Source organism: Sorex fumeus, unplaced genomic scaffold (genome assembly GCF_029834395.1).
Source record: "Sorex fumeus unplaced genomic scaffold, SorFum_2.1 ptg000044l, whole genome shotgun sequence".
Taxonomy (NCBI): Eukaryota; Metazoa; Chordata; class Mammalia; order Eulipotyphla; family Soricidae; genus Sorex; species Sorex fumeus.
Genome location: NW_026606101.1, coordinates 36,350,382 through 36,371,239, shown reverse-complemented (window position 1 = coordinate 36,371,239; position 20,858 = coordinate 36,350,382). Strand labels below are relative to the sequence as shown.

General features: G+C 40.0%; 1 protein-coding gene across 1 annotated transcript in view; it reads right to left on the bottom strand.

Moving 5' to 3' along the window:
- Positions 1-6,688: 6,688 nt before the first annotated feature.
- Positions 6,689-20,858, bottom strand: part of PCSK2 (proprotein convertase subtilisin/kexin type 2) — a 297,709-nt gene continuing 283,539 nt past the window's right edge. The window contains exons 11-12 of the mRNA XM_056121353.1: positions 17,314-17,541; positions 6,689-7,392 (exon numbers count right to left, since the gene is read on the bottom strand). Coding sequence (XP_055977328.1) covers positions 6,906-7,392; positions 17,314-17,541 — 715 coding nt within the window. The 3' untranslated portion in view covers positions 6,689-6,905. The remainder of the gene's footprint in view (positions 7,393-17,313; positions 17,542-20,858) is intronic.

The following is a 20,858-nucleotide window of genomic DNA, read 5'->3' as shown; positions in this document are numbered from 1 at the left end:
CTCATTTCTTATCTCAAATCCTCTTGTATTTTATTGGTAGTGCATTCCATTGATTTTTTTAACCTTCAATGCTTCCTTAATAACTCTTTTCTAAATTCCTTGTCAGAGAGGTTATATAGCTCACTACTACTGGCTGTGTCATCTGGGCCTGGTGGGTTTCTACGTTGCTTTATTATTGTGACCCGTGCAGTTTGAGACTTTCACACTCACCTATTGTGTTTGTTGTAGTGTTAACTGAGGAAGGGGCTAATGAATTATTCTCCTATATGTTTTTGGTGAACAGGCTGTCCTAGTGAAAGTCCCACACAAGAGGATAATTTATAGTTTTTATGGGATAAGGAGGGGTTGTGTTAGTGGCCTTGGCTCTGTACGCCACCACCACTGGGCCTCTGACCTGGATTAGGAGAAATTGGGTCCCTGTGGCTCAGCTCCTAATGATGGCAGTGCTCCACCTCACTACTGGTCTCTTATGTGTGTCCTTGCTCCTAGATGTGTTCCTAGGTTTGTGTGATAGGGTTACCTTTTGTCCCTTCAGAAAAACTGGTAACCATATTAATATAAAACTCTCCCTGTTGACCCCTTGGGTGGAATTTGATCTTCTCACCGTAGGGGATAGGGTGGTGAGTTAGGGAAGGCCTGTTTTCTGGCACAGATGCATGCTGTGCCTAGGTCTTAACCAGCCCTTCTGCCAGAGAATACTCCTGAGAGAGAGACAGAGAATTCTTGATATATATGGAATGTATGTAGAGTTGGTCAAGGGTGGGCCCAAGGGATTATGGGAAGAGGTGGGCAAACACTTCATCTGAAGCAGTGACGGGGAATCTTTTTTATCCTAAGGGCTATTTGGATATTTATGATCATCATTATATATAATATATATAATTTTATAAAATATATATTGCATCATAAAACACGTCATCATATGAAATACAGGCAGATGAACTGTGGACAGTTGATGGAAGCATAATTATCTGTTCCATCATGTCCCAGCACAGAGCACATGATTTCATGAATCTTACACAGCCTGCAGAACAGATGTTCCTCACCCCTTTTTTATTCATTTATTTTGATTTTATTTTATATTTAAAAATTTTTATTAGTAAAACACCATGAGGTACAGTTGTAAAAACTTATACATTTTTGTGCTTGGGTTTCAGTTGTAGAATGATCTAGTACCTGTCCCTCCACCAGTGCCTATTCTCCACCACCAATGATCCCAGTATCCCTCCCATCCCCCATCTCCCCCATCCTACCCCACCTCTGTGACTGAGCATTCCCTTTTGTTATTTATTTCTCTCCTTTTGCCCCACCCTTTTTTAAACACTATGTTTGAATGATCCAATTTTGCCATTATAGCAGGTAATGTGAAAGCAGATAGGTGATACAGAATCAAATGGACATGACTGTTTCCAATAAAATTTTTTTATAAAATAAGGAAGCAGACAGATGGGCCCCTAGTTGAATTTTGCAGGTGCCTGTCATGATGTAGAGCCTGCACCAATAATGTCTAATAGAAAGTTAGGATGGAGTCAACGATGGAGCTCAGTGGTAGACTGGGCATGGTTTCACATGTAAAAAGCCCTGAAATCAGTCCCCAGATCCACAAGACAAATGAAAATTTTAATCACATAGCAGAAGACACTTCAAGCATGGCAACTTGAGTGGTTCTTGCCTTCCTTCCATGCTGGAAAATTTCATTTGGTTCTCTCCTTGACTTGAAGCTTGTATCATAAGCCGAGATCTTCAAGCAACATAATAATGCAAGTTCATCTAAAACTTTTTATTTTAATCATTTGTGAGGGATGCTACTGGTGAATAAAGGTTCTTCTTCATATGTTTTTTATTTTTGTTTCGTTTTGGGGGCTACTCCTGATGGTGCTTAGAATTTACTACTGACTCTGTGTTCATGAATCACTCCTGGCAGTGTTCAGAGGACCATACGTGGCACCGGAGAGCAAACCTGGGTGCTGGGGATCGAACCTAAGACTGAGACTTCCTACTGTAGTATGGTTCAGCCCTGGGTGAATGAACTTACCCCAAAATTATGGGGCACTTTGGTGAAGGATATCATCCAAGTACTTTGACTAGTAAAGTGTTTGATCCCATATCTGTGCATGTATCTGAATATGGTATCCCCAGTCCTGTGGCCTCTCTCTTTAACAGGTCTCAGCTTTTCAGAGAATGAGATTTTCCTTTTTATCAGCCTCAGTTTTCCCCCTATACTGAACACTAACAGGATCTGCCTGACAACTTTTATGCTCTTGTTTTTCAACAAAAACTCCCTGTATTTCAAAAGCTCCTCTGTCCTCTTTCTCCACACTTCATGTTGATTCCTTTCATTTCAGGAGCCTGAGAACCACTCAGCTGGTTATAACCAAGATGTCTAGTTGGCCCAGGTTATATTTTGGGGCCAAGAGTAGGGTATGACTCTTGCTTTGCATGCAGCCCACTGGATTTGATCCCTTGCATAGCATCTGGTTCCCTCAGCACTGTAAGGGGTAATCTCTGAATACAGAGTCAGGAGTAAGCCCTTAGCTCAGCTGGATATGCACCCGCTAACCCCAGCTCTGTAAAAAAAGGGGAAAGACACACTGTAATATAGTCTTTGTTCGTGTGATTTTCTATTCCTAGAGTTCTTAGAGCACTCTCTCCTGCAGTCATGACCTCGAATTCTGGTCATTTGATAAAAATTTATACCAAAATTGGCTCTTTACATTTCAGAATTTACTCTGGTGCATGAGAGCACTCATTTTTCTAGCTTGGCATTTTTCTCTCTAAATGAAAAAAAAGTATCTTGGGGCCAGAGAGATAGTATAATGGATAAGGTGCTTGTTTTGCACCCTGCTGATGTAGATTTGATCCCCAGCAGTACACAAAGTCCCCCAAGAATCTCCAGGAATGTCCTCTACATATATCTAGAAGTAAATACTGAGTTCAGTGTGATACAAATTCACCCCCATACCCACCACCACCAAAAAAAAATCAAACATTGTCTATATTCCCCTAAGATACTTTACCATCTTTTTTTTAACTTTAATCTTTTGGTAGACAACTGCCCTCTGATTTTTCAGTTTTAAAAACAAGTGTCAGTCACAAGATCAAACTTTAGAGTTTCTACTTTTTTGTGTCCATTTTGGTTATAGGTGCTTCAGATTTTACTAAGTATTGTGTTAGGGGACAACATTGAAAATAAATTTCATAATGAGCTGTGATAGGTATGATGTGCTAACCCACCCTTCCTTCCTTCCTTCCTTCCTTCCTTCCTTCCTTCCTTCCTTCCTTCCTTCCTTCCTTCCTTTCTCGTTCTATTTTATTTTCCTTTCTCTTTCTTGGCTCTGTGCTTAGGTATCATAAGTGGGGGCTGAGGATCAAACCCAGGTTGCCACGTGCAAGGTGCAAGGTGCAAAGTGCCCTACCTTCTGCTGTATTTCCTCAGCCCCTAACATTTTCTTAATAATCACTAAGATTTGCTAGAGTAGCTTGTGGTCCCATGAATGACAGTTAGTTTGTGTAATATTCATGGTACCATCTATGAAGTAATACTGTCATGGTAATCAGTATTGAAGAAAGAATTTTAAGGGTAGGAGAGGCCTCTCTGATGGAGATGATTGTATTTACCAAACATTCCATGAATTGCCTAGTTGCTCTACATTTAGGTTCAGTACTGACCAACACTCAGTATGACATGTGTCTTCCCTTGACCGACCAGTAGAGAAGAGCTGAAAGTCTTCCGTAGGTTCTCTTGTCCTGTGTGGGGATTAGAGCAGCCTTGTGATATGGTTGAAGGTGGAAGCAATCTGAATCTCTGAAACATTGCATGGAAATCTCTGGCTTTGGGACATCATATGGCCCTCAGTGGATTTATGTGGATAATAATAAAAAACATTGTTGTTCTAAACCACTGAGATGTGTGGACCATTTTTTTTTTTTACTGTGGTATAAGTCTTGATAAATATATCTAGAATAGTTCTTCTAAAAGAATTTTAACGTGGAAAAATACGCTCTTTATACTGGGAGTACTTGATATATGCTTAGACAAATAAAAATACATAAATACAGACAGACACATGAAACAAATGTGTCAGGAAATAATAGCTATTATTAATAGGCGTACTATTTCTTAGTCTGTTTTATTCTCTTTAAAAACTTTCATTTTGACTCCTTCAATTTATTGTACAGCCCACTTAGGGGATGTAAGTTGAGTTTGAAAAATGATGCTAAAATAACAATTTGTCTATAATTATTTGATAATTATAAATCATGCATATTTATGAAAGCAGGACTTTTGGATTTTTTGATAACTTTTTATTACCTGCTTCTAGAATGGATGGAAATGCTTTTATGTAATACATATCACATCCCACATAATTTCTGGAAGGTAATTATTTTATTGTTGCACCTCCTAATTTACAACATGTCTTCTTTAATTTACTTATAAAATTTTTATCACAGGGAATAACAATGTTAACTATATTAATCATTATTTGCTTATATTTAAAAATAAATGATTATAAATGCCTCTTGTATTAGTATCAGGGATATCATAAAAACCTCACTATCTAGACATATATTAGTGTTAATACTGGAGCAAAATATTATATCAAGACCAAATAATTTTATATAGCACTATGTATATTTTATATACTGTATAATCATATCAAAACTTGCCATTTATATTAAGAAGCACATAAATTACTTTCTAATTTCATAAATTATACCACAACTGTGAAAATATGGACAACTGTTTTATACTTTTGTTGCTATATAAGACTTTTGATGTTTATACAGAGAACTGCAAAATTACAGAGTTGATGTAATGGGAAATGATGAACATTTTCACCTGAATTTTCACCAGCCTTTTTCTTCAGCTTGAATGGTCATCTTAATATTCTCAGAATATTTTTTAGATATGAATATGGTGTTTCTCCAATAAAGCCACATGTTAAGTATATATGTGTATATACATGAATACAAATGTATATATACACATATACACTCATGTATATATTATGCATATGTATACATATTTCTGTGTGCACTTAAACACACATGCACACATAATGTCCTTTGGTTTATTTTCAGTCTGTTAATGTGAAATGAGTTTTTGATAATGTCCATTAAGTTTTATTCTCAGAAACTAAAATGGTTTAAAAAGACCTTCACGATAAGTATTAATTTTTTTTAAAAAACCATAGATATTATTGCACTTTAAAGCATTACATAGGGAAGGTCATATGGTGTTATGGTATTAGGGAAGATGTAAATTCATGCCAATATGAGGGGAGAGAGAAATAAAACAGATTTCCCAATTTTTCCTCTTGAAGTTGCCACTGTCAGAGAAGGGAACCCAGTGGTGTTGTATTACTGGCATTGAGGACAGGAGCTTCAATGTTAGCTACTTGCTCCCACTGGATAAACTACATGTAGTCAGAAGTGGTTGCTTGGTTCTTGGAAATAAAATAAAAAACAAAAACAAAAACAATTTTTTTGTTTTTTTTTGGCAATGGATAGGCATTGAGTTAGCATGGAGGCAGGAGTCAATTCTTGGGGAGTCGGGGAACAAAAATAACAGCAGGGCAGAAAGTATTTCTATTTGGTAATGAAATAATATCTTATATGAGAGTGGGGAAAATGGAATAAGTGACATTTGGGTTGCAGGTTAAACTTCCTCATGGATTACTGGATTGCCAAGATAGTAACTGTTTCTCTTCCTACTTTCAGGTTTCAAGTTACCCATAGGTGAGTTAGCATTGACCCGCAGAGGCCTGTGTGAAGATGGCCTTTTGCACCTTCTAACCTTCCCTCTGCACTTCTGACTTTCCTCCCCTAACAGAGACTTGTTCCAGAAACAATGCGAAAGAGTAAGATGATCCCTTTCCAGTGATATAGATTGGAACCAAAATCCAAGTGCCTGTGTATCTTCTCACATCAAATTAATAAACTCTAAAGTAAACGAGGAAAGGGAGTGGTCCTTAAAATAAAAATAAGAAAACCTCAAAAAATTATGATTAATGAAATCATTCTACTAGAATAACCATTTTTTTTAATCAGATGAGCTGACAGATGTGTTTTACTTTTTTTCTTTTTGAATAGCTATGTGAGCAAACTTAGAAAATTGGGGTTGGGATAAAAATAAAGAGAAGCTGATAAAATTTTGGGCTTTTGGAGCAGTTTTTCCCCAGATCAGTGACTGGTGAAAAAACAGCAAAACCACTTTGGGTTTTTTTGTTGTTGTTGTTTGTTTGTTTTTTAATCTCTCTGGCTGAGTAGGGCGAATTGTGATGGTAGTGTTGGTGTTAGCTTTCCCAATACCTGTACTTTTTGACTTCCTTCCCTATCCTGTAATTAGGATTTTCTATGAATGGCATCTTTCCACTCATGCCACCATAGTCTATATCCCTGAAAAATCATTCTCGGTTTAAAGCATCTCTTCCCCAGGAATCTAGAACATCTGCTGTGCTGGAATGGATTCAGAGCCCACCCTTGCCATCATGTTTGATTATCTTTTTAGGTAACAGGTCTTCCATTGGAACCATGAACCAGTGTTCTTGGAGTCACAAAAGTGTGGAATTTTCAATCTCTTCTCTCATATAGGAAAAATTTGAAGAGAAAGCCATCCCAGTTTTATTTGCAGAACATCACCTATCTGAATGACACAAACAAAGAACTGAGAGTGACAAAGAGGACATAGGTGCTTGTGGGAACACTGTATTTGGGAAATAGAATAAAAAAGATTGCTTCCATTGGAATGAAAATAATCGACAGTGAGTGCAGCTTCAGATCAAGACGTTGGAATCGCTTGTGTGTGGGGAAAGTAATCGCTAGGTGCCTGGTGGAAGTGTGAAGTGAGGACAGAGAGGCAGACGGGGGAGGGCGCGGGGAGGCAGCGAGGCTGGTGAGCAGCGCTAGTTCTTGTGCAGGATGCTTTTCAGGCTTCGCTCAACAGCCTCGTCCAGCTCTTCCTCCAGCTCTTCCTTCTTGGACATGGCCAGCTTGGACTGGTAATCCCTCACCACTTGGTCAATGTAGGGGGCGCTCTGCGTGCCATGCAGCATCAGTGTCCACTCCTTCAGCACCCCTTTTTGGGGCGCACTGCCGACAAATCCCAACTCCAGGGTCCAGGTTCCTCGGGCATCTTCCCCCCAAGTGTGGGTGGTCATAAAAGGCCACTTGTCAAAGCCCACCTTCGAGTCGTCATCCCTCGGCCGCCGGCTCAGCAAGATGGACTTGGTGCCCATGGGGGAGGTCATGTTGATGTTCAGGTCTCCTCTCCTAGTCGCGTTGACCGTTATGACAGCTTGGACGTGCTCGAGGTAGCGGACAAAATTTTCCTTCCCCTCACAGGCATCGGTTGTAAGGGTCAGCACCAACTTGCCAGAAGATGGTATTTTCCTGCAAACAAAGTGATGAGGAGATATAGTAAGGGGAGGGCACACTATATGATCGATCTGAAGACAGCTTCAGGGTGCAGAAAGGATAATCTTGGGGGGTGGTAATCACACAACCTAGGTTAATTCTTATTTATTTATTTATTTTGCTTTTTGGGTCACACCCAGTGATGCTCAGGGGATACTCCTGGCTCTGTACTCAGGAATTACTCTTGGCGGTGCTTGGGGACCATATGAGTTGCTGGGAATTGAACTGGGTCAGCCATATGCAAGGCAAATGCTCTATCTGCTGTACTATCACTCCAGCCTCGGTTCCTGCTTAATTTTTAATTCGCACTTGAGCTGTGTGATCTTGGGTCAGTTACTCTCTTCCTTTTATGAGGAAGGTGGATGTAGCAGAGGTTGTTGATGGTCCTCCCACTTAACCTGTGGGGATTCCTTTCCACCTTAGATATCACCATTGCCCAGCTTCTCATTTTGCTGCATGGGAGCCCTCTCAGCCAGTATGCAGAGCAACCCCAAAGTATCCGGAATTGAATTTCTCAGGGACAATCCTCTATCAATGATTGATAGTAATTGGTGGGTAGAGATATTCTGATATCCTCAGAGTATGGCACAACTCAATGTCCTTAACAAGATTGAGCTTCGTTGTCTATGGTACTTTCTTGCTCACCAATGCACTCTACCGTCACCCTTCCCCCCATTTCCTTTCTCATACCTTCACTTCCTCACATGTGATTCCTGAGATTATCTCTCAAGAAAATTGTCAGCACTTAAGTTCCACTTTAGGACTATGCTTTGGAGGACTTGGATTACTACAACAATAGGCTGTAATACTTCTTCAAGTTCAAGTTCTAAATACAATTAATGACAAAATCTACTGTGAATGTGATTACTGTCACTTTTGTATAAAAGCTAAACTTGGTTGACTTAACCCTAGTAAAGAAAAGTTTTTAGAAAGATCAGGAAATTTCAGCTACTATCTTTGGTCTACTTGGGAGACCTTTTGGTCACTGTATTGGAGAGGGCCAATCTAAGCAGTCCTCAGCTGTCTTTTCATACAACATATATATATATATATTTTTTTTTTCTAAAAAGGATCTCCTTTGAAGGTTATAAGCTCAAAATTTCTTTCAGCAGAAACAACAAAAAAAGCATATCTGAGGATTGAATGAATTGATTGTATGCACTCCTTTGATTGATGCATAGGCTCTGTAGATTTTGAAAACACTGAATTAGGCTAGAATTCTGTTTCTATGCTTAGCAGTCAGGAGAGTTTAGGTAAATGATTTAATTATTTGAAGCTTCCCTGTCATTGTTGGGTGGTTTTAGTAATGTTATTCAAGATCATGAATGAAAACCCAAACCTGATACTTGGCACATGATATCAGCTTCGCTTCCTTGGCCTTTTGTCTATGTTAGTATCTGCTCCTGACATGGATTTATTTAAAAGCATACTATTTCAGATATTTCAAAACACATTTTGTGGAACATATTTATATATTTTTATATATTTATATAGCAAAATATATATTTATATATTTATATAGCAAAAATGTTGCTTTAAAAGCTTACTATTTCAGATATTTCAAAACATATTTTGTGGAACATATTTATATATTTTTATATATTTATATAGCAAAATATTATATATTTATATAGCAAAATATTATATATTTATATAGCAAAAATGTTGCTCACAAAGTCAAGCAAAATACTGCTTTGGGAAACAAAAACCTGAACCTAGAGAGTTTGCTGAAGAATAGTGTATTGATAAAGGCAACAATCTCTGAAGGAACCTCCAGAATACCTGTATCTACCTAGTGTTGCTCTGTGACTTTCCATTGACAGTCAGGCTGACTGATTCATCAGGTATCTGTTGGTCATTGTGAACCAACAGTGGTAGAGTTGTGGTAACAAGTACCAGGATCTGGAGATTCATATGATTTGGACATTAGGCCCACACTGAAAGTAAACATATGGAGAACTTTAAAGGATCTCTTTAAAAAGATGCTATTTACTCAGAACATAACAGAAGTATATAACAGGTAGGGAGGTAAATGACAAATGGTCCAGGTAAGTTGTGGACAAAGCACTTGAATTGTTGGAACTCATTTTCTTTATATGCACAGTGGGGACATAATTACAACTCTGAGGAATTGCTCTGAAGATAGAGTCATATATATGTCACAGTCACGGTTACGGTCCTCCCATTGTTCATCGATTTGCTCAAGCAGGCCCAGTAACGTCTCCATCATGAGACTTGTTGTTACTGTGTTTGGCATATTGAATATGTCATGGGTAGCTTACCAGGCTCTGCCGTGTGGGCAAGATACTCTTGGTAGCTTGTTGGGCTCTCCGAGAGGGGCAGAGGAATCGAACTTGGGTCGGCCATGTGGCCACTTGTAAGGCAAACGCTCTACCGCTGTGCTATCACACCAGCCCATATATATGTATATATCTAAATTACATTATATATTTACAAATGTATAGACTAGTGTTAGCTCATAGAACTTCCTGCAATGATGGAAAAGTTCTCCTGAGGTTTTCCACAGTAGGCACTGGCCCACAGGTGATAAGTGCAAGTGAGGAACTGAATTTTTGAGGTCACACTTGGTGATGCTCAGGGCTTATTACTAGCTCCACATTCAGGGACCAGTCCTGGATTGGGGGACCATATGGGCTGCCCAAGATTGCATCTGGACGGTGCATGCAAGACAAGCACCTTATCTGTTGTACTGTCTCTCTTGTCTTGGGTATCGAATATTTATTTAATTTTCTTTTAGTAGCTAATTCAAACTTACTAATTTTTACTAAATAGCCACGTGTTTATTTTCTTCTGTATTGGATAGCACAGGTCCAAATTCTTGGTTGTATATGCAATTTGATCGGGAAAAAAGTAACATATCCCAGAAATAATCTCATTCAGATTCCATTTGAGTTTGGGCGCTAATGAATCTGTTTCCTGCTTCTCTGCAGACTCACTCTAGGCAATGGAATTCTACACAATTTACTAATAACTGGTTCATATGGGGTTACACAGGCAAGTGACCTTGCCTCAAAGTGCAGGTAGGAGTTAGGAGATGTGGTACCTTTGATGCTTCAGATCTGGTTCATATGGGTCAGGTTCCACAGCTTCATGTTTTCTGAAACCACATATGAGTTTCCTGATCCAAGACTCTATTCTCTGTTGTTCGTTCTAAAAACCCACCCTCAAAGAAAGCTGCTGCACCTGAGCAGTTCTCAGCCTTTGCTTCCAGGCTTGCTGACCTAGGGAAGATGCCCCTTGTTCTTAGACAGGACCACTTGGGAAGCAGTTTTCAGATTCCTTAGCTGTACCTGGGGGCCTGCTGAGTGTCTGATATTATTGCTGCTTATACATTCTATCCAGAGACTGGGCAAGTTCCTTCTCTTACCGCCTTGGCTTTTTGTTTTGTTTTGTTTTGTTTTAGCAACACACCCAGTGGTTCTCAGGGAATATTTCTGACTCTGTGCTCAAAAATCATCACTGCTGGAGGGTATTAGGGGACAATGTGGGCTGCCAGGGATCATATTCAGATCAGTGACATACAAAGTAAGTGCCCTACTCATTGTACCATCTCTTCACTATCCCTGGAGGTGACAGACCTAGATTAGACAGAGGTATTTAGGCATATCAGAGGTGCCAGGGATTTGAGGTCCAACCTCATTGTTCCAATAGAGGTTGGGCTGCCCTTGCCTGGTTGTGCTGTGTCTTCCTTTCTTATGAAAAAATCATACCTTATTTTCCCAGGAACTCATAAATAATAAGAAAAGCCACTAGAGGGAAAAACCCAGGGAGGAAGAACAGTGTTGGTGACTGATTAGGGGAGGGAAGAACAGGGGCTACCTGTTGTCCTCTCTAAGAGTTCCTTACATGAGGACAAATGAGGACAAAATAATGAGAATTTTGCCTTCCCCATGAGGTTTACTTGTGGAAACAAAATGGAATGTGCAAAGATCCTTAAATAATACACGAGTCACATTCTGCTATAGAAGATGTGGCACACATCAAGTTGTGTGGTCCACTCTCTGGACTTCAAGAAAATAACAAAATTCTTGTTTAGTTTTAATTTTTAAAGCAATGTTTTGCATCTTTAGTCAAAGGGATTCAAACAAAAGATAAAATTGAGGGGCTGGGTACATAGTACAGCAAGTAGGGTGCTTGCCTTGCATGTAATCAACCCAAGTTAGATCCCTGACACACTATATGGTCCTCCAAGACCCACCAGGAGTAATTTCTGAGTACAGAACCATGGGTAATCCCTGAGCACCACTGGATAGAGCATAAAACAGAACAAAACAAAACACAAAAATTCCAAAAATAAAATTGAAAATGTAGTATTCAAAATTCACAAAACAAAAAAATTTTACAGCTAAAAATGATTGTCCCTTCAAATGATATTTCTTACAAGTTTGTCAAATTTAGACTTCTTTGTTGGTTAATGTCAAAATTCCACCAAGCCTTTGGAATGTTTATTCTTTTACCCTATGACCAGTCTGCAATTCCTACCAAGTACTCTTGTGAACCTGAAGAAGAGATTTCTGCCCTCACATGAGTTATAGTTTAAAGGGAGACACAGACTATTGAGCAAATGAGCAAGATAATATTGAATAATAATTGCTAACACAAATGACATTAAACAAGGTGGCATAATTGGGGCACAGCTAATGAACTGAACTCAAGTTTATAATGCACACTTTTTCTGCAGTGCTTCCCAGAGCAATCCCAGGATGGCACGAGCCCTGGCAAGATTATTATTACATGCCGTCTTTTCAGTCAGAGCACTTGGATTTGTGCTCTAGACTTTAGAATGAGATCATATTTGAGCAAAGAATTTGAAGAGTTTAGAAACCACATTGTTGGTCATAGTCTAAATGTCCCAAAATTTCTTTACCATATTTATTCTTGCCAAACAAACTTGGGGACTTGAGGATGGCGTGTGTCTTAATTTTATTGCACATTTTTGCAAATGAGTGCTTGTTTTTGTTTTGGGGTGTACCACACCCAGCAGTGCTCAGGTTCTTAATCCTGCCTCTGTGCTCAGGGATCACTCCTAGCAGGGCTCAGGGAACAAACGTGGTGCCAGAGATCAAACTAGAGTCACCTTCATACATGGAAATGACCTGTACTGTCTCTCTGTCCCTACATGAGAGATCTTGTTAAAAGAAATGGGACTCAATAATCAGGACCACCTGTAGACTATTATTAGTGTTCTGAATTCTCAACTATTTGAGAAAAATCAACTGGTAAAGAAGCTATAGTTAGAAAACCAACAGAATAACAATAACATCCACTTTTTCTTGAGTGCCTAGAAGGCCTACTCATGGCAATTACTTAACATTTACAGACCTGGGACTGCTGTGACATATTCTCACTCCTCTGTAATAGCCCACATCTGGTAGACTCTGCAGTAAAACACTGCAGCTCAGAAAGTGATATGTCCATGTCACAGCTGCCTTGTATGTGGCAAGCACCCATTTCTCTCACTCACCTTACTGCTTCTGGAGTTTCTATCAGGCTATAACTTTTATCCCCAAATTCACTTAAAATTTAGTTTTAGAGGGGATCTGGCAATAGTTGTCTTTGGGATTTAGGGAGGCTTGGGGACAACTTATTACTTATTGCTCTGGGAAGCACTGCAGAAAAAGTGTGCATTATAAACATGAGTTCAGTTCATTAGCTGTGCCCCGATTATGCCACCTTGTTTAATGTTACTTGGGTTAGCAATTATTATTCAATATTATCTTGCTCATTTGCACAAGTGGTGGCTTCACTGTGGGGGTTACTAGACTGACACTGGCTGAGGCACTGGACAGGCTGAGTTTTCTCTGCTCACTGCCCGGGACTGGTCTGGCGTGCACATTCACAGCCAGTTGATGCTCTGCTTTTATTTCAGTCAAGTTTCCACCACTGACTCTCCTGATAAAGTCTCTTCAGAAAATTGCTTTTTAAATTGGCTGCTTCTCCAGGAAGATTAATGCTAAGGAAACCCATCAGCCCGACAGCTTTCACTCCCCCAATTCAGAGGCTGTTTCTGTTAGAGAAAATTGTGATTGTGCGGCTAGTGACCCCTCAGTCCAGCCCCCTGGAAACTCCATTTGTGGCCTTCAAGACTAGGCAGCCAGGGTCTCTGCCAGGTCTTCTCTGAACCTCAAAGCTTTTCCTGAATTCTCCACAAGCTCCATCTATCTAAGGCAGCTGAGTCAGGAGTGTGGACCGAACGAGGGAGAATCACCTGGCAATCACCTGTCCTGTTTCTCTGGCCCTCCATGAAGAGAAGCAGAGCCCTTCTCGAGACTGAGTCTTCTTAAATGGTCTGTGGTTAGCATTTAGACTTTTTTCTTGAGCCCCAGATGATGCTAACTAAATTTTCAAAAATATTTCTCATGTATCAGGCATGGGGAGATAGCTCAGTGGGCTGGCACACATACTTTGTCTGTGAGAGGCTCTGGGCAGCGCATGGCACTGAGGAACACCAGCTATAGCTCTGTGGACTCAAAGACTGAACTGTAAGGCACGCATAGCATGGAGGAGTATTGTGGGGGAAGAGTCTACCAAGGAGATGCTCTAGGTATTTAGGATACTCCACAGACAAAACCGACTGAGTCCCTGTCCATGTGAAGAGGCCAGCTGAGCAGTTTTGATATTGCCCTGAGGTAATCTTGGACAAACCTTTTATTTAGGTGTGAGCTGTTGCGACATTCCCATTTCTGGGCTTCATATTCCTTAACTATAAAATTATGAACAGAGAAGTGACCACTATGACAATGATAGTTGGAAATAATCACACTGGACAAGAACTGTATGCTACAATAGGTAAAGGAACAAACATAATAACCTTTCAGTACCTGTACCAGTACCTGTACTGCAAACCATAATGCACAAAGAGAGAGAGAGAGAGAGAGAGAGAGAGAGACAGAGACAGAGACAGAGAGACAGAGACAGAGAGACAGAGAGACAGAGACAGACAGAGAGAAATGTACACTGGTAAAGGGACAAGTGATGGAACATTGTATGATTGAAATTCAACCATGAACAACTTTGTAACAGTGTATCTCACTGTGATTCAATACAAATATCACTGTATCACTGTCATCCCAAGTAGATTTACTCCAGCAGGCGCCAGTAACATTGTTATTCATCCCAGCCCTGAGATTTTTAGCAGCCTCTCCTTACTCGTCTTTCCCAATGATTGGAGGCTCTTTCAGGGTAAGGGGAATGAGACCTGTTATAGTTACTGGTTTTGGCATATCGAATATGCCATGGGGTGCTTGCCAGGCTCAGCCCATGCGGGCAGGATATGCTTGGTAGCTTGTCGAACTCTCCTAGAGGCATAAATATATATATATATATATTTAAAATACACATATATATATTTTTAAAAAGAAATAGTGCACATGGACAAATTATTCCCAGCCTTGCATCTGACTCCAAATCCATGACTTAAGTTCATTAGGACATACCATTAAACCTAACCTGAAATTGGGCATGAGATTGTGCTTCCTCTCAGCCCATGTTCCTCTATTCTCTCCACCCAAACATGGTGCTAGAGAAGCATCAGGGTCTGTTCTTCTTGTTCAGTGAAATCTCAGAAAGTGAGGTCTGATCTCCACTTTTATTCTCGGCCCAGACCATGCCATGCTGTTTCCCTGCACGCTGCAACCACGCCACATTCTCCTCAGTGTGGATGTGGCTTCTGTGTGACTTACTCTCTGAGGGACATCTCACCTCTCCCATGACCCCACATTTGCTGCTGAATACACATCTTTAAAGGTGCAAACACTGAAAGCCTTTCCCTCTTGCAATCCCCTCTTTGCTCTAAGGGAAAGAGGCTCAGATTATAGAGTGGGTAGGATGTTGGAATTGCTGGTCTGCGAATGAGGAAATTCACTTTCTCTTTCCCTCTCCTGTTTCCTTAGGTGTGAAATGAGACTAAGAGTGCCAAACTCCAGGGAGACACCGAGTTGGAGGGGTAGTATGTGTAGCTACATGCCCACATTTCTTAGGGGTTGCCCTGACGCAGACCTTGGGTCTGGGAAAGTATCCTGTAACTTGTGCGTGAGGGTGAGAGTGAGCAGCAATACAAGGAGGAGCAAACAGAGAGGCAGGGGCTAGGAAAAAGACCAGCTTGCCTTTCTCTGAGGCCTTATTTCTGCACCCCTTCACGGAATTGATGCCATACACTTCCCACTCTGCTCGCCTGCTACTTGTAACTAGTGTGGGAATGTAGACACACTTAGAGCAACATATTCGCCCCTAGGTCAATAGGGGTATTTAAATGTTACTGAGCTGAGGTGAAGTCATATGGAGACTTTAGTTCCCACTCACACTGGTCATATTTCTAGCATTTTGTAGCCATAAACTATTCTTTCAGAGGGTTCTTGTGGTCTAATCTTGCCATAATGAGAAGGTGGAAGGGATAGGGTTTATGGGACAAGCCCATGGTTTTTATGTGGGAACTCATCACTCAACTCCTTCCAGATGACTACTGATCTCCCTGAGAATAAAATTAGATCCTTATCTTGCCCCACAAGTAGAATGAATAAATTATGTAAAAATTGTGCAATAAAACACAATTCAATAATGACAATAAACTATAAATATAGTGAATACAGTGAAATCATATGAGAAAATTAATCTAGATATAAACTCTCTAATTTGTATAAACTCTTAGTATAAACTCTCTTATTTGAAATGTTTAAATTTTCTTTAACTAATTCTGATTTTTTCTTAAGAAAATTAGTATCTTGTTAACATTATACAAAGATAGATAATAAGTTATACTCTACTGTGGCCTGGAGTGTGGTGGTGGTAGGGTAGTACACACTCCAGGCCACTTTCCACATGCTTGTGCCGAGCATCACTCATGAGTGAAGTCCCACAGAACCCAGTTAATGAGGAACTTTGTGACCTTGGACTCTGGGCTCAACATATTCCTGGACCGTGACACTCCCTACCCATTTTTCATAATTACCACACCATATTTGATGGGATTCAGAGAGTAGAGGGAAATATATATATATATATATATATATATAGAGAGAGAGAGAGAGAGAGAGAGAGAGATCGATCTCAGAATGCCCAGCAAGCTATCTATCTATCTATCTGTCTGTCTGTCTATCTATATACTGATATATATATATATATATATATATATATATATATATATATATATACCTCAGAGAGCCCAGCAAGTTACTGAGAATATCCCATTGGCATGGCAGAGCCTGGCAAGCTACCCATGGCATAATTGATATGCCAAAAACAGAAACAATAATTGGTCTCATTCCCCTGACCCTGAAAGAACCTCCAATACAGCAGCGTTGGGAAAGATGAGTAAGGAGAGGATGCTAAAATCTCAGAGCTGGTACGAATGGAGACTTACCGGCGCCTGCTTGAGTAAATCAATGAACAACAGGATGACAGTGATACAGTGATACAGTGAAAAAAGAAAACGTAGTGTATAATTCAGTTATTTTTGCTATTTTAATATTTGACTATTTTACTATTAAACATAAAACAGAAAAAATAACCTATAGAGTTTAAATAATTAGAAGAACTTGGAAGTTAATGAAGAAGAGAGGGACACAGGAGCCTTTTGAAATATTGGTAGTGTTATATTTACTTATCTGGGAGTTGGTTATACTGGTTAATTTAAGCTCTTAAAAATAATGACAGAAAGGTTTACATTACTAAGGCACTCAATTAAAAACAGGAATAATTCTAAATAACATAATTGTGTTCTGTGTAAATGGTGACCCTTGAATTTTGAAATGTTACAGCTCTGCCTGGGTCTCATTGTCCCTGAATCAAACCCAGAACTTCTCCCTGACATAGAGAGAAATTCTGATGCATGACACCATCTCTGGATGTGTTAGACATGCAGAACCAGTCCCCACTTACTCAGGGTCCTGCACGGAGCCTCCAACACAATGGAATCTCTCAGGCACTGTTTTCCAGTCTTTTGCCATTTTTACCATTGCTCCAGCATCAAGGACCCCGTAGCCAAAAAGGTGATTAAATTCCAGGCCGACCCCGTTCCGCCGCCACTGATGAACCTCATCATGAAGCTGGTTCCGCTTGGAGGTGAGCACAGTCAGATGCTGCATGTCTCGCCAGGTCAGATCCAAGCTGAATATTGGGGCACAGAGTGAGGGGACAAGGGCACGAGGAGGGAGAAACAGGGAGAGACACAGTGACTGAGATAGAACAGAGACAGATTTTGGAGCATCAGTGAAACCCCAAGTCTAAAAGAATATTTCCATGCCCTGCCCTCTTAAGAACTCTTTTCCTGAAAATTAATACCTAACATCATGCATTGTCTGTTTCCTATTTTTTTTAATTTTTATTAATTTTTTAAATTTTATTTTTGGTGAATTACCGTGAGGTACTGTTACATACTTATAAACATTCGTGTTTCCATTTCAGTCATACAATGATGGGTTACCCATCCTTCTACTAGTGCCCATTCTCCACCACCAATGATCTCAGTATACCTCCCATCCCCCACCTTCTCCCCCTCCCCACACTGCCTCTGTGGCAGGGCATTCCCTTTTGTTCTCTCTCTCCTTTTGGATATTGTGATTTGCAGTAAAGGTATTGAGTGGTCATCACGTTCAGTCTATAGTCTATTTTCGGCAGCTCCCAACCTGAGCGGGCCCTCCCAGCACCCTTTACTTGGTGTTCCCTTCTCTGTCTGAGCTGCCTTTTTCTCCAACATGTGAGGATAGCTTCCAAGCTGTAGGGTAAACCTCCTGGTCCTTATCTCTATTGTTCTTGTGTGTTAGTCTCCTATTCTGTTACTTTACATTCCACAGTTGAGTTCAATTTTTCTATGTCTGTCCCTCTCTTTCTGAATGTCTGTTTTTTAAACTACAAGTCAGGACCAATTTGTGGGCTAGAAAACCCATAGATTGCACAAGTTATTGACCTAATATTCACATTAAATTTTCTGGAGGGAACATTCCCAAACACTGGAAATTAACACATTTCAAGCATTTACACAAAATCTAACGTGGACAACTTGTGGATTTTGGTTTTAAGGATTTCTTTTTCAGTGCCAGAAGGTGAACAAGAACCTCACATGTATGTCTATTGCTCTTCACATAGCTATATACCCAGCCCTAGACTAGCATTTTAAAATGAATGGAATAGAATAAAAAAGAATAGCTTCATTGTGTGTACTGTGAGAAACTATTTTTCATAAAACTTTGGCTGCTTTGTATGTGTGTGTTTGGAGGGAGTGCAAAACTTCTCACAGAGGGATATGGTAAAAAATGTTGAAACTTTGTATCTATTTTTGAAATCAAACAATACAATGGACTAGGAGCAACAGTTCTCATATAATAACATTTCATCACAGCAGTATTCATTGGTTCCAGTTGAATCATATCCAACAGATGTTAATGATCCAAATGCTCTTGTAGCTTAAAACTTTAGTCCTTAAGTATGTAGGCAGGTCAGTTCTAATTTGAGAAACTGAGAACAAATCTTGGACATATCGCTCTAGGGACCCAAGTGAATAGTATAAAACTTCATGCATCTGATAATGGTTAAATGCACCAATTTCACTGAAATGGGACAGAATTCATTAAATTTAGAGGTACTCACTAATAAGGACTTGGTGATCTGATCTTGCATTAACCTGAAAGCTGGTGTATTATCCCTCATCTTTCATGCCAGTTCTAGCTCCTCAATACTCAGAGAAGGACATTTGTAGGTGTCCATCCATGGATTTATTCTTATAAAGTTCATGAGAAAGACCTTGCATATTAGAACAAGGATCTTTTTTCACTTCTGAAACAAATCAGAGCATAGTCTATGATGGAAGTAATTGAGTTTGTTACACTGACCAGCTATTTGCATATGTTGGAAAAGTGAAACTAAGTTCTTCCTAATTCCCTTCTAAGAAATTTCAGAATGAGAGTATGTATTATTGTGTAAAGTTATCAATCTGCTTTAATCCTCTCCTAGAAATCTAAGGAAATGGAAATGAAAAGAATGATAGCTCTATTATATATTCTAATAAATATAAAGTCTCTACAATATAAATGGCACCATGTTTGATGTTATAGAAAAAGCAACATGATGTGTCCTCCCCTATTCTCAAATATTTCATATAGTACTCGGATGGAGAATACACAAACTGGGACCAGAGTCATAGTAGAGTTGGGAAGGGTGCTTGAAGGCATGATGCGGTTTGATACAGGGCACCACATATGGTCTCCCAAGCCTGCCAGAAGTGATCCTGAGCATAGAGCCAAGGGTAAACCCTGAGCATTACTGGGTGTGCCCCTCCCTACCCTCCCTCCTTCCCCAAAGAAAGTGTTGCACAATTAAATGTTCCCCTGAACTGCCATAGACTGGCTACCATGTCCAGCACTGACCCAGAAAGGACCCAGAGAGGCTGATTCCGTGCCTTCATCCAAGCGTTTGGCATTTCCAATAAGTAAGCATAAACTCGAGCAAACCTGGTGTAGAGGGTGTTTCCTAACTTCCTGGGAAGCTCTACTTGTTCAAATTACACTTTCAAGGCACTCTCCTGAGATTCTGTGCCTGTGAACCAGGGATGGGCCTAAATACTAAGGGGCCAGATTGGATAATAGATAATCCAGGAAAGTTTGAGGAAATGTTGTTTAATAGTGTCATCAAAGAACTGCAAGAAAGTGGCATTATAAGCCAAAGTCAAGAGACAAGTATATATAATGCAGGAAAAGATAGAGAAGGGAGGTGGTGAGTTACTGGAGAGAGAAGGTTCTGAAAAAAAAAAAAGAGTTTAGAGGTAGGAACATGCAAATATCATGTAGGTTTATTAAAAAGTTTAAGTGGAATCTTAAATATGAAAGGGAAAGGCAGTTAGAGCACCATGAATCATGCAGAAGATATCTGGGAATTCGCCCTTACCGGAACAGAGGGACTTTATCTCATGCCAATCAGTGAAGCAGAAATGAGACCAGGTCTGATGACATTGGTATATTGACAAACATCATCAGGAAGAATGGATTCAGAAAATTTCAAATGGGAATTCAGGACCACACTAATCAGAGATTACTGTGGGAAATTGGCTCAGAATGGTATGCTCAGAAGGAACAAAGTTGGGAGCAGTTACAAGACCATGCATAAATAAATGTCAGATGAACTATTAATAATAACTGGTAAGTATGTGTAATTGCCAGGAAATTCAGAGCCATTCACTCATAAGACCATGCAATGTTCCAGTGGGAAACCAGAAAGCAGAGTGTAGGTGACTTGGGTAGAACAGCTGGCTCCTGGTTGGGAGAGCCTCAAAGCGTGAAGTGGAACCCAGGCCTTCTAGAGGAGATGTCACCCCCCACCCCTCCAGCCGCCAGGAGGGGCTAGAGCTCCAAAGAAATGTCAATCAGTCAGGAAAATGAGAAAATCTCGTCTGAAATAGTCTTGTTGAAGACAGTTTGGGGGGCTCTTGGTGA